The following is a 14,018-nucleotide window of genomic DNA, read 5'->3' on the forward strand; positions in this document are numbered from 1 at the left end:
GGCTGCAATGGAAAATGTCAGGACAAATCGCCTTCCCTGGATAATTGCTGTTTTGAGCTGTCCACTTCTCCTGCGTTTCTGCCTGGCAATTGTGTCTTGGCCTTGTTTTCTTAAGTTTCCCTCAAGCTCCAGTCTTTTTATTTAGACTAAAATGTTCACCTAGGACTTCTCAAGGCTCTTGCTGCAATCATCCTGCACAGTCAGTTAGGATGACTGATGTGCAAACACTGTTATGCTACATTCACACCAGCCTCCGTGCACTTTTAAGTGACCACTTTCAATAAAAAGTGTGTGTTTAAATATGCAATCCAGGCTTCTGTTCTCAAAACTCCTGCACTCACATGTTACTACGCAGGTCTTTAGGCCAGGTTTGGGGCTCTACGTCCAAAAAGCGAAGCCACTTAACACAACCTAATTTGAACAATCATGGACTCGGATTTGGCAGTGAGGTATAGATGGCGTCCTCTTTGATTCACGGTCCCGTTTGAACATTGATCGTGAAGGAGGAATTAGTAATTGTAGTTTGGAATTATATGATACAAAGTCTTTCATGTATCAGAATAGAGCTGTGAAAGAAAAAAGTCTGGGGGAAGATTCACAAGATTAGCACCGCTACAACATTTTGCACCAAGTCTCTTCAAAATGCAGGTGCGTCCACTAATATAGGCTAGTTACTATTGACTGTATAAGAGAACTGGACAGAGTGAGAGTGACATCACCCATAGAAAATGACTTGCTTCCAACTCCAGCAAAAGTCAATTCAGTCGCCATTTTTTTCGCAATACAGACGCCGCCATTGGGAGCCACAAGTAAGCAGTGATTGGTCCAAGTTGATCTTTCCATGACAACTGCTGTCGCCAGGCAGGAGTGAGCTTATTCGAAGTCGACACCCCTTTCACTGAAAGCAGGTTCAAGAGTATCTGTCAAACGTTTCAAAAGTTCAAGGTGGGGGCCAGCGGGCACCGCAAGCTTTTAGTGAGGCATCTGATTGGCCAGTTTACAACTTCAATAATATGCAATAAGGACAAATTTTATCATGAAAAAAAAAATGGGATAAGCAAGAACAACTTTTAAAAAAGCTTGGATGGTCATTCTGATAAATACAATGACTGAGTAATAGGTGTTTACTTTTTTGTTCTATTGACGTTTCTGTTTTTTTTTGGGAGCCAGCAGGTACGTTTAGCCCGTTCCTGAACCTGCGACATGGCTGGTGTGAACGCAGCATAACAGTGGGGGAAGGCATCATCTGTAACAACTGCAGCACGGACGTTGAATGTCAAGCAGGAAGCATCGTTGTCAGCTCTTCCTGAATCTGACATAGTGTATCCCTCTAACCTCTGTGAATCCCCGCTCTTACTTTCTATTTCATGCTCTCCTTCTGCAGCTGCTGTGCTCACAGACGCGTGATATAATCACACACAGAGAAATCCATGTGAACATGGAATTACACGTCTGACTTTGCTGTTGGCATTAAGATTTCATGCTTTGGAGTGACAGAGAAAAAGGGTGAGGCGGTTATTTTTTTATTTTTTTTTTCCCTCAAAGAAGCATAGTTGTAGCACTTCATGTTTAAGATGAAATTTATTTTTCACAAATCATCAACTGGTGGCTCTCGCCGTCAACTTCTGAATGGGGGGGGGGGGGGGGGGGGGTAAACTGATCAATAGTGGCATGCTGTTCAGGGATCAGACAAAAATGACTGGAACAGACTTCTCTGGTGTCGCTGTGACTGACAGGTGATGGCTAAAATGGATTCACGAGCCGCAATCTTTAAACGCATTTATCTTCTGGAGGTAGAGAGAAAAAAAAGGCAGAAAAATGCTTGGATTTCCTTTTTTTCCGCACATAACCTTGGAAGGACAGCTCATGTGCGGTTAGAAGTGTGTGTTTTTTTGTTTTTTTTAATTTATTTCAAGCTCCTCGTGACTCGGTTCTCTTTGAGAACAAAAAGGAACAAGAACAAGTGGTGGAAATAAGCAGCACAAGCACAAATCAAAGCAGCCTAAAAATGAATGAGCTTCTTGTGAACAATTGGAGCGCAGACCACAAATCACTGTAGTCGTTTCTTTCAGGTGCCTCTTTTTTTGTCTTCTTTTTTGACATTTGCAGGAAGAAATAAAAAATGAAAGAAAATGTTGACACAGGAATGAGAGAAATGAACGGCAGGAACCTGAAGAAAAGAGAATGGCACATATCAGCGAGCAAATCTGTCCCTAGACATCTCCACCCCCCCATTCACTCTCTTGATGAGACAGACTGAAGACCACATGGAAAGACAAGAATGCTTTCGTCATCCATTAGTGAGATAAAAGAAACTAATGAAAGCGGGTTGCTTGGGGGCAACTGTGAGAAACCTCTGTGAGATCTGTTCCTCTTGCTATAAAAAGAACTGAATGGTGCAGAAATATTCTTCTCCCCCATCACCGACACACACACCTCCCTCCCAAAGTCAAACAATTCAAAGAGATTTTCCTTTTTTTCCCCTCCAGAATAAAATCAAGACATTTTTTTCAGAAAAAAAAAAAAAGTTTTTCATACTTTCTTCTTATGTTAGGGTTCATTTAAAATCATCTCAAGTCACAGATGTATCCAGGCCCTGTTCTTCCTTTTTCGATAGTCTTTGAGAAAATATAGACTAGAACATCGTCCCCCTCCCGCGTATGTCCTCTCCAGCAGTAAACAGTTTGGGATCCGACAAAATGCGCCTAACGGAGACGGGGAGCCCAGCGAGACAGGTCCTTGCAAAAACGAAAAAATACCGTCATGTTCCCGTGCTTGGTCTTTCAGGAGTCCACTTTCTCGTTGTGCATTTGCATCTCCACGTGAGCTTCTGTGTATGGTAAAGTGTGAGTGTGTACGTTAGGCTTCACACTTCAGTCTGGAAGTCTCCCTCGGACGAGTCGGGCGTATTAGCTGAGGACGAGTCCCAGTTCTTATTGTGCAGTTCCAAGCGGTCCTTCTGCTCGCCAGGAACTATGGACAGCTCCGGGGTCATGGTCTTGAAGCTGTCCCAGGAGCTCTGGTCCTCTGGAGTTGACTTGTCCTGAAGGGCAAAGACGACAAAAGAAAAATACCAATGTTAAGAGTGAGCCACATAAAAAAATACTAAGCTTTGTTCTTACAAATGTAAAAGTTTCTTATTCATTTTATTCACTTATATCATTATTTTCTCTTAAGATGATCTACAACAAAGCTCCTAAAGCCTTACGCTGTATCCACACTGAAAGCACGTCAGGGGTATCCTGTCAAGTCGATGCACAGACGTGATCAGAGGTCCTGCAGCGTCAAGCGCATCACAGGGGTCTGGCAGCAACGTGTTTTGGCCGTCACATCCCGTTCTGGGCATTGCAGCATTTCCAGAGTTCAAATACCTGAACTTTGTGTTGAGTCAACCAATCAGGAACAAGGCTTTAGCGCTTGATGTGTCGATGGCTTCATAAGTGGGTGGAGTCAAAAACCAACATGGAGGAGAATCTGATCCTTCCCCTCCTAAAATTTGTGACATTTCTTTCTTGTTTCCATCAAGACAATTGCAAAAAGTACCTCTAAACCTCCCTCTAAACAGCCAGTTTCTCTTTTATGTTTTTCATCCTCTGACTAATGCGGGACAACGAGTCGTCAAACTGGGTCACAGAGAGATGGAAATACTGCTAAAAGGATCCGTCATTCGGCTCCTGCAGTAGATGGTGAAGCTCACCGTACTGAATCGTACTGAATACCGAATCTCTGAATGATCTCCTGAACCCAGACATGGAGACATGATGACTGATACTTTTGTAGAGCTTTTAAAAAAAATAAATAAACCTGATCTCTCATCATCATCCGTATCTTCCATGTTTTACAAATGAGATACAGTCTATACTTGCATGGAGCAATGAGGCAACACCTTTTGATGATAGCTCCCCCCACACTTGTCTGGGGCATCAAGTTCATAAACATTCTTTTGGACAGGCGTCCAAAATGTGCTATAAAAGAGAGACTGCGGACACACATTGAATGCACTAATTGCATTCTGTATGTACGCAGCCTCAGATTACAACAGCATGAATCATACATTTTATTTTTAATCTATCTCTTAGAGTAGTGTACAAGTGGATGAAAAATTGCTGATTTGCATGCAGGTTTTTTTTTTATTTCTAAATAAACCCAAAAGTTGTTTTTAGTTAGAAGTCTATGAAAGACCACCTCAAAGGGAATTGTATCCCTTTCATTGTTTGATGCTGCAGCCGGCAACTAGTCACTGCTGTAAAACACTGGAAAGAAGCACGACGAGCATGACTTGAAATGCATTTTGTTGGGTTTTGTTTGTGCATGGGTGGTGCTTATTTTTACATAAGCTGTTTACAGTTCTTTAGAGGCTTTGAAGCCCCTTCCTACTCAACCCAATTTATCCCAAGTCGTTATTTCCTTTTTCCCAGATCCTCTTTGTAGCAGTTATGATGCATTCAGCGATGTGCAGGAAACCTGTTCCTGGAGCTCATGCTGGTTGTCACATGGGACGCCTAAAATCTTTCAAGAGTTGCTCTGCATGTCAAATATTGCATGTTTTTCTTGTAATTTAATAACCTCATTTAAAAGAAAATACTGCAAAAATATGTAGGAGATCAAAGGTATTTTCAAGGAAATAATATTTATGACATGGATTAGCAGATGTTCCACCATTATGTGTCTTTTTTGTCTGGTTTTTGGAGTTATTTATCCAAGTAGACTAAACTGTTTACCACCATCAAAGAATTCCTTTTATTGCATTTTTAGAAAGGAACCATCGATTGTTGCAAACATTAGCATAATCAAACATAGCTATTGTTATTCTAATGACACTAAAGTACCATACAAATATCTCTACATGCCCTCCGACATGGAAATTAGTCCATTTCCATTGCACCGAATGTAATGGATCACATGCCTCTTATTCAGAATGGTTGTCGTTATTTCTCCTAAAAAAAACCAAAAAACCTCTTGCTGTGTTTGATTGCAGATGTGTAGTTTGTTTTTTCTTCCACCGCCTCCAAATAGTAGCTTTAGCCAAGTGACAAAGCATGAAGATCTTCTTGGCTTGGACCTGTGTTTACTGCAAGAGGTCTGCCAATACGCCCTCCACGCACGGTACGGTACAATGCACGCTGGGTAATTAGCCAAAAAACACAATTAGAGCTAGAATAATTCATCAGACTGAAAAAGAAAGAAAAAGCATTATTCTAATTGGACTCGTTGTGTCCTGAAGGTGTCATAAAATGGACACAAGTGGGAAGAAAAACAGAGATAATTGACTCAGATGAATCCTGATGGAGCAAAACACACAAAGGACAAGACAGTCACTCTTGCTACTTTCTTCAGACACAATGAACACAGGTGGTCCTGAGATTAATATGTTTCTCTTTTTGCATTATAAAAATTGTGTTCTTGTGAAGCTTCAAAAGGTTTGGAAGTTTTTTGATGTTACTTTACATTTATGAATTCACAGAGTAGAGATTTAAAGAAAAGGGGGGCAGACCTCATTATTTCATCAAAAGTCAAAGGCGATTCTCGGAACAACTTTGAATTTACGTAGAACTGTGCCTGCCAGCATAGGAAGGAAGGTGACCCTCACTACAGCTAGCAGACATCAGGGGCTTGAAGTTTCTCCTGGCTGATCATTAAACATAGTCTTGGAGTCAAAGCTGTATAGACAAATGAACATAAAAAGAAGTCAAACTACGCCTGCAGCCATAATCGGTTTAGAAATGACACAAACATTTTATTTTTCTGTACTTTCCAGTACTTTTAACTTGACTCACTATAATCATTCACTCTGCAATCATACTGTCAGATCTTTATCCTCTGATGTCCTTCAGAAAAAAAATAATTATGTGCAAGACCATCATATTTTTTCTAAACTCTTTATATTTTCTTGTACTTAAACATAATTAAATAGTAAAAAGAAAAAACCTACAAAAGAGTTAAAAATATGTCTATTATTTTTTCAGTATAAACAAATGGGCTTTAAATGTATCAAAAATCCAGTTTGGATGCCCAACAGGCCGAGCATCAGTAAATAACTATTCAGGAGCGTAAATGTATGGAAGGTTTGGATTCGCATGAACCCTTTTGTCCAAATGTGACCCATTTAAAGACCCACTCCAATGAAAACTGTGTATTTGGTGTTTTTAACATGTTCTTGTAGCATTTTTCTGATGATGGCAGATATGTAAAAATGAAAATAAAGCCTAAAGTTGCATTTCTGAGTATTTCTTTGTTCATATTGTTGTAAATCAGGAGCAGACAAAAAAAAATTGTTTGAAAAAGATCAAATTTGCTAGAAGGGCTACATTTTCCCCGTCCGAGCAGGTGTCTGGCTCAAAACTGTATGGATGGATCGCTCCTATATTGCTCTCACTTTTTGTTGCAACACTAATATTAGGTTGGGGTTGTGAGGGGCTGTAAGCTAGAGGGAGAGTGTGCAACAGAGCTCTCAGTTATGGGTGACAGGAAGGGTGAGTGGGGTTTTTCCATGGCAACAGTCCCACTCACAACTCAAAGGGGAATTTCTAATGAACTCATGGCTCTCTGCAGAAATGATGTCCTAGAAAACGACCCTTCTTTTTTTGGGTGGGGGGGGGGGGGGTGTTAAAACAGTATATTGATCACTAAAGGACCACTGAGAACACTTAGAAGATAGATAAAATGATAATCGGAGTGGGTCTTCAAGGTAAAGAACTCAGCAAAATCTGCTCATCAATTCCATCGCCCACTAGACAAACCCCATTTCAGCTTCTTTTATGCTTTCACCCCCCCCCCCCCCCCCCCCCCCCCCCCCAACCTTCACTGAACAGAACACATTCTATTATTTACACCCCTGGTCCTTGTTAATCACCTCATCTGGCTTGCACACATGCAAACTCATTGATCTGCATTATACAGCACTGCCCCCCCCCCCCGTTTCACTTTTCAGCTGTGGTGATAATCGTCACCAAAGCGCTAGGGGGCAATATCAGCCTGATTATCATTCTTTCCGCGTCACAGCCTGACAGTTGGTAAAATGAATACAAAAGGCATAATCTGGGAGCCAATTTGCATGCTAAATGCTGGCGAAGGAACATTTTGTAATGCGGGCGTGTGGGTAATGCTGCAGTTAAGCCCAACTTTATCCCTGGGAGGCTCGGCTGACGCGATTGTGCTGCTACTGCATGTGTATCATTCCCTTTTCGCAATCTCTGCCTGTTTCCATTCCCTCCTTGCCCAAAAGCCCCATCTTATCCCTCGCTCTCAGCCAGACACCCCTCTACTTACACTCAACGAGTTCTTTTCACCTCCGGCAGACGAAATGCTCCATCTTTTTCCCCTCTGTGGTGATGAAATGAGAGGAAGGAAGGCATGAGGGAAAGAGGAAGAACAGGAGAAGAAGGGAGAAGAGAGGGGAGGGATCACAGTCACTGACAAGTCTGCCCCGAAACAGCAGAAGTGTTCCCACACCTTCATCAGGTGAACAGGCAGTTGTTGCTTTGTGATTACCCCGTACCCTTTGTATCCTTTGCCCCCCCCCAAACAAACACACACACATATGTGTGCAACAGTCTTACAGGCACATATGAGGTGATGCAGTGCAGACTAGGAGCGGTGGCTGTACACACACATGCGTACAATGTGGGGGAGCAGGCTGGGTTTTCAACTTTCAGATTTGGCAAAGCTCACAAGAAGCTGCAGCTGCAGGGACAGAGTGGGATTTGGAAAGATTCTGAATGTTATGCACCACTAATAGCATCTACAACCATTACAAAAAGGATGAAAGAATGGATGACACGTTGGTGTAAAGTCATCAGATTGGGAAAGTCCTGACAATGCACGGGGCTAGAGGCTTTGCAGCTCATGTTTTCTAAACAGTGTTGAAAGATGATAACTAATCTGGTAATTAGTGCATGGAAATGCTATCTGCTAAAAGCTGCAACATTGATTTTTACACTGCTTGTGTTACTTAAATGGAAAAGCTTAGATACAGAATGACTTTATCTTTTTTGTGATGATTTTTGACTCCAGAACCCAAACTTGTTAGTAAACCGCACCTCTGCAGCGTCACCTGTATTCTGGTTTATTGCCCTGTCTTACACTTAAAGTGAACAAAGGTTTGTCATGTTGTTCTTCTGTGGTGCTATGTTCAAACGAGGTTTGGAAATGCGCATTCACGTGGCTGCTTCCAATAAATAGTAAGTAAAGGTACATATGTGCAACCTTCTGGTTTCCACACTCAAAGCTCTCGCCTTCACAAGTCTACATGCACATTTTTAAGTCCAATTTTCTGAATGCGGGGTGCGACCTTAGTATAGTGTCCCTTTTAATTCATGGATATGCTAACAGTTTGAAAAGTGATCATGGAGGAGAAATTGATAATTGCAGTTTGTGCCCGACTGGAATTCTATGACACCAAGTCTTTCTAATATCGGAATGGAGCTGTGAAAAAAATAAATAAAACCCTGGAGCAAAATTAGCCAGATTTGGACCACTTCAACATTTTCCAACTGTGATAGCAACAGTGCAGAGTGAGCACCATATGGTAAAAGCATGTTGAAGAATGCACGTTCAGTGCGTTGTGGAATGGGCATTAACTGCCTGATGTGCACGTAGCAAGTCAGTAGTCTGATTTCCTTGTGACCTCTGTGTTAGTAAATGTGTTAGTAAAGCAACAAGTGTTTTCTGTGAGAACAGCTACCCCATGGCTCTAGATGACATTTGTATGCGTTTCGTGAGTAGTTATATACTTTTCGACTTGCAGATTTGTGTTGTTTGCACTTCCTGAACCCTAATTTCTCTCATGATAAATCAGTTTGTCATGTTGCTCCCTACCAGTTTTAGAATTGTTTAAACTTTTACTTCTTAATTTAAAGCTCTTCTTGGTCTTGCCACAGTTTACAGTTTAACAGAGCTTTTAACTGTTTACAGCCATTCTTGAGTTTTAAGGTCTGCCAGCTAATCTCTTCGTCATGTGCCCAGATCCCGAAAGAAACACTGGGGTGACCATGCTTTTTCCATTGCAGGCTCTTAGTTATGGCCAGGAGGAGTGGGCCAAAATACCTGTGGACAGGTGCAGAAGGCTCATTGACAAATACAGAAACCGTTTAATTGCAGTGATTGCCTCAAAAAGTTGTGCAACAAAATATTAAGTTATGGGTACCAACATTTTTGTCCTTTTTTGTCATTTTTGTCCTTTTGTCATTTTTGTCCTGTTTCATTCGTTTGTTTTTTAAAATAATTCTATTAATCAACAACTCAAAAGTAATGGCTGATTTTGATTATTTAATTTTCAATACATTTTAATTTATTGTTACTTTTGAACGTTTCAAGTCATTTCAGTGAGCATTGTGGACTTTCTGTTTTAAACTAAGGGGTACCAACAATTTTGTCCACCACTGTAAGATTGATGTTAACTTTCCAAACCTATACAGCTCGTTACTCTATAATAACTCAACATTGACAGCAGAGATGCTAAAACAATAAACACAGCAAGTAATTAACTATAATATATTACAGTATATTTATTCTAGTCTCTTCCTGCTAACAAGCATTTTAGTCATTTTTATATATATTTCTTTTGTAAAATGTTGTCATAAATGGCATGTTTTTTTTTTTTTTGAGACATTCACTTACTATATATTGATGCACGACACATTGCTCTTTGCTGTAAATTTGAGCCTTCTGAAGCTATGTTCACACCGCCTGAGCCAAAACGGATCCAAGCGTTCACTTTTATTGAAAACATTTGTTAATGGTTGTTTCAGGCTTTTGCATGCGAAGCGACGCACATTTTTAAGACCGTTTTTGGGCCCTGTGTACAAAAGCCACAGGTATTGAACGCGCATAGCAAGTTAAATCATGTCGAACTTTGACCAACCAGGGACTTGGTGGTGAAGTATGGAGGAAGTCCCACATAATTCATGAAAGTGCCAATTGTTTGAAGATTGGTCATGGAGCAGAAATTAATAATTGAGGTTTGTGTCCAGCTGGAATTTTATTCAATTCAATTCAATTTTGTTCGTATAGCTCAAATTCACAACAACAGTCGTCTCGATGGGCTTCGTATCGGTAATTGAAAAAGTTAAACATAAAATCAAAAGGATCATAAATACATAGAATTCAATAGGGAAATATTAAATTGTACTAACAAACTGACTAAGCTAAACTGGACATCCCTGCCCTTAGATCCTCCTTCGCGGTAAGGAAAAACTCCTAAAAAAATCGGATTCCGGAAAAACGAAGAAAACAAAGGGGTGCCGACATGAAGGAGGGATCCTCCCCCAGACACCAAGTCTATGAAGGTAAATATGCTCCAAAAAGAACACACTTGTAGATTTAATCTGAGAAGTTGTAATATAGAATGTGAGAACTTGCACACCAAAAATCTGCATCTGTGTGTAAAAAATCTTCTGCTGTGAACTGACAAATTTCTATTTGCATGTGTTCATTTAGAGTTACAACGTCAAATCTGTGATCACAACTGCTCAAATCTGCTGGCGCAAATCACAAGTGCGCTACAACTGCGCTCTGAATTCTGACACATTCCTTGCAAGAAACTTGTGTCAAAACTGATCTGTGTCCGAAAATGGAACTAGGAGGGAGGGAGGGTTAGAGGAGGCGGAGTCAACCAATCAGAGTGCAGCACTCAGAGGACTTGGTAAAGTCAGAAAGGTCTTCACAGATTCGGACTTCCTACTTCAATAACTCTTCTGATATACGTTCAAATGGTGTGATCCAGCTGGAGCTGTGACGGTGTTGAATTTTTCATCACCGCGGTGATGAACCACAAGGGGGCGCGGTGTCGCGGTTAACCGCAGCCCCCCCCCAAAAAAAAAAAAACACAAAATCCCCCGGCGGCCGCATCGGAAATAAATACAGTTACAACGTACTATTCTTTGTTAACAATGACAACAAATGACAACAACTAACAACTACATATCTAACTTGTGAACTTACTATAGGTGTTGTAGATTGACTGTGTGTGAGCGCGGAGCGTCTTGTGTAGGAATAGGAGGAAGGTGCGCACACGTGTGTTGGGGGTGTGTGTTGATTCTTCTGCAGCGGACCGCTCTGGAGCTGCACGCAAGTTTCACCTGTGCTCTCTGGTACAGACATCTTCTCAGAATATTATTTATTGCCCAGTAATAAACAGACTGCAGACACTTTGTCACTTCTCCGGTTGCCATGAAGCCTGACACCCATGAAGAAGGCGGGGCAGGAGGCTCCGCTTTTGTTTATACAGACACGTAACGTTACGCTGCAAAAAATAGTTCCCAAACAAAACATGTAGTGATTTTCATGGAAATCTAACAGCGTGCGTTCATGTTTGGTGTTACGGATTGAAGGAGGACAGTAACCCCCCCCAACACAAAATCCTCCGGTGGGCGGCCGTGTCGCGCACTTAGGAACGCACGCAGCTTGTAATGGAAATGAATACAATGGAAATTAATAATTAGAAAGCAGTAAATTTGTCGTATTTCCTCACGAGACGGAAACTTCTGTTGTAGAATAAGGATGTTTGCTTCTGAAAGCGCGCGCCTGTTTGTGTAAACGGAGCCGCGTGCCACGTGCAGCGCGAAGGCAGACACTGAGAGCACGAGCGCCGTGGGAGAAAAGGAGACAACAGTCTGAAAGAAAGAAAGTCTGAACACAGGACTAGCAGAAAAAGGAAATTATCAGCAAAGATGAATGTGTTTATTATAGTTCCAAACACGCACCATATGCAAAACGTAAAAAAAAAAAAAAAAAGTGCGTAAAAAAAGTGCGGTGATGCGGTTATCGTCACAGCCCTAGATCCAGCAACGCATCACCATAGGTGTAATCCTGTCGATAGAACCCAGCTAGGATGTAAATAACTGATGGATACTCCAATTACTGTTTGCTTTCAACTTGATGGAACAGGTTTGTGCTAAACTGATTCAGGATTGTAAGCAGCTTAAAGCCTAAAATCATTTCCTGAATATTTTCATTCTTTTTCTTTTGTGTCACTGAAGTTTTCTTTGTGGCCACTCCTACTTAAATGATTGATTCCTGTCAGCATTATTCAAAATCTTATTAGTTTTTGCAGAAGAGACAACAAGTCTTTCAGATTTTGGAACTGAGCTGTGGAAGACAAAAAAAAAATGATGAGATTTGCACCGTTTTGACACCTCACACTTAGTCTCTTCCAACTGTAGGTGATGGACATGCGCTAGTAAACAGTAGAAAAAAAGAAGAAGAATTCCCTTCCTGCTTGTCCAGTGTGAACACCATGGGCTAAATGTGCGTTCAAAAATGCACGTTTGGCATGTTCTTGAAACTACAAGCAGAGGTAGACTGCTGCCTTTGACTGAAGGAAGACTGACTGCTCTCCTTCACCGTAGCTGATCTATGTAGACCATGAAGCATTCTATCACTATCATTAACTTTTATGACTATCTATGAATATTTGAGCTACAAAACTGTAAAAAGCTTTTTACAGCTATTTTTTGGTGTTAAAACAGAGAGAAATTGCATCATGTTCCAACTTTGGAAGATCTGGGGACATCGTGATGAACCTGCATTGAAAACCAAAATGTTCAACAAGGCAGTTAGATGATGTTAATGTGTGTTTTTTTTCTCTTTTACTGGCAGCTACGTCAGGATTAATTCTGTCACAAAGATGATGTTTAAGTAAGGTAGTTTACATTTGGCAGCTTGGCTCTGGTGAGCATGAAACATGCCACACAGCCAATGGAACAGAGAGACAATTAAAACGGACATGAAGGACATTAATTAAACCAGCCTCTTTCAAACAAAGAAGGAACTAAATAGGTTAAAACACCGTGAGGAGCAGCTCAAACTGAGCTTGAAATGTAACCATTAAAAGCACAAGAGATCAAAAGGATGAACTGGCGCAAAACTGCACTACAACAACTATTTCTGGTGTATGATTTTAATTCATGTTTTTTGTTTGTTATGCCATGCTACTGTAATGTTAGGGATTTTTTTTTTCACTTTGCTATCCAAACACCCAGCTTTAAATGTGCCAACTATTTGAATATTTCTATCATATTGTTTAATGACGCACTCCACTCATCCTTTGATCTATTTTCAGTGTTCACAGTGTTTTTTTATTTATTTTTTATTATTATGATTGTCATTTTTAACGAAATTGAGAAAAAAAAACAAAGTTAGGTTTTTTTAAGGACATAGTTTCTGCAGTAGTTCATTAGAAATTCACCTTTGAGTTGTGGGCAGGTCTGTTGGCGCGGAGCAACCCCGCTCCCCCTTCCTATCACCCATAAATAAGAGTTTTCCGCTTTTGTGCTCTCCTGCTAGCTTACAGCCCCTCACACACCCCATCTAATATTAAAAAGGCGAGCATTATTAGAGGCACCCAACCGTCCAGTTTTGAGCCAGATGCCTTTTCAGATGGATCCATTTGTCTGCAAGTGGATTCATCAGAATGGAGCGGAGCAGAAAGCTTGTGGCCCCTCCCTCTTTGACTGCTCCTGACTCACAACAATTTAAATAAATACATCTTTGAGCTAAGTTTTCTTAAATAGTCAGAAAAAAAATAGTTTTAAAATACTATCTCCATCAGTGTGGGTCTTTAACGAAGCATTTTGATGCAGTTAAATAAAACAAGCTTGCAAAGCACAAGAGAAAGAGGTAGAGAGAGCCCACATTACTTAATGCACTTTTGTCCTAAAGGCGGAACAAGCCACGACAAAGAGACAATTCACCAGGAAGCCACCAAGAATTATAAAGCGAAATAGAGATCAGGGGTTACATCAGGGGAAAGTACATACGACACAAATACAGCAGCTTCACACATTTCTAGAAGGCTCTGCCACCGGACAGGTGGCAGAGGTCCACTCCTGCACATTTGCTTAGGTGACAATGCGCTCATTTGTGGATGTCCAGCATGGCTTAATGGGTTGATGGTGGACAGATGGCTGCAGTTAGTTGGGTTGACTTTACCTTTGTTGACTTGGAGGCCCATGGTTCTGCTGACTGTCTGGCTACAATCAAACTGGGACATGACAACATGCATGCCACATGAAGGCCCA

At 41.0% G+C, this 14,018-nt stretch overlaps 1 protein-coding gene across 19 annotated transcripts in view; it reads right to left on the reverse strand.

Annotated features, from left to right (window-relative positions):
* Positions 1-1,887: 1,887 nt before the first annotated feature.
* The window catches only part of adgrb2 (adhesion G protein-coupled receptor B2), a 317,335-nt gene continuing 305,204 nt past the window's right edge, over positions 1,888-14,018 (reverse strand). For 12 of the 19 annotated variants that reach the window (XM_078954906.1, XM_078954905.1, XM_078954901.1 and 9 more), the window contains 2 exons: positions 7,270-7,323; positions 1,888-3,043 (listed from right to left, as the gene is read on the reverse strand). In XM_078954906.1, the coding sequence (XP_078811032.1) occupies positions 2,867-3,043; positions 7,270-7,323 (231 nt within the window). In that variant the 3' untranslated portion in view covers positions 1,888-2,866. The remainder of the gene's footprint in view (positions 3,044-7,269; positions 7,324-14,018) is intronic. The other 7 variants (XM_078954908.1, XM_078954907.1, XM_078954904.1 and 4 more) reach the window with 1 other exon arrangement.

This window comes from Oryzias latipes, chromosome 11 (assembly GCF_053564925.1).
Source record: "Oryzias latipes strain Hd-rR chromosome 11, Olatipes_Hd-rR_3.1".
Lineage (NCBI taxonomy): Eukaryota > Metazoa > Chordata > Actinopteri > Beloniformes > Adrianichthyidae > Oryzias > Oryzias latipes.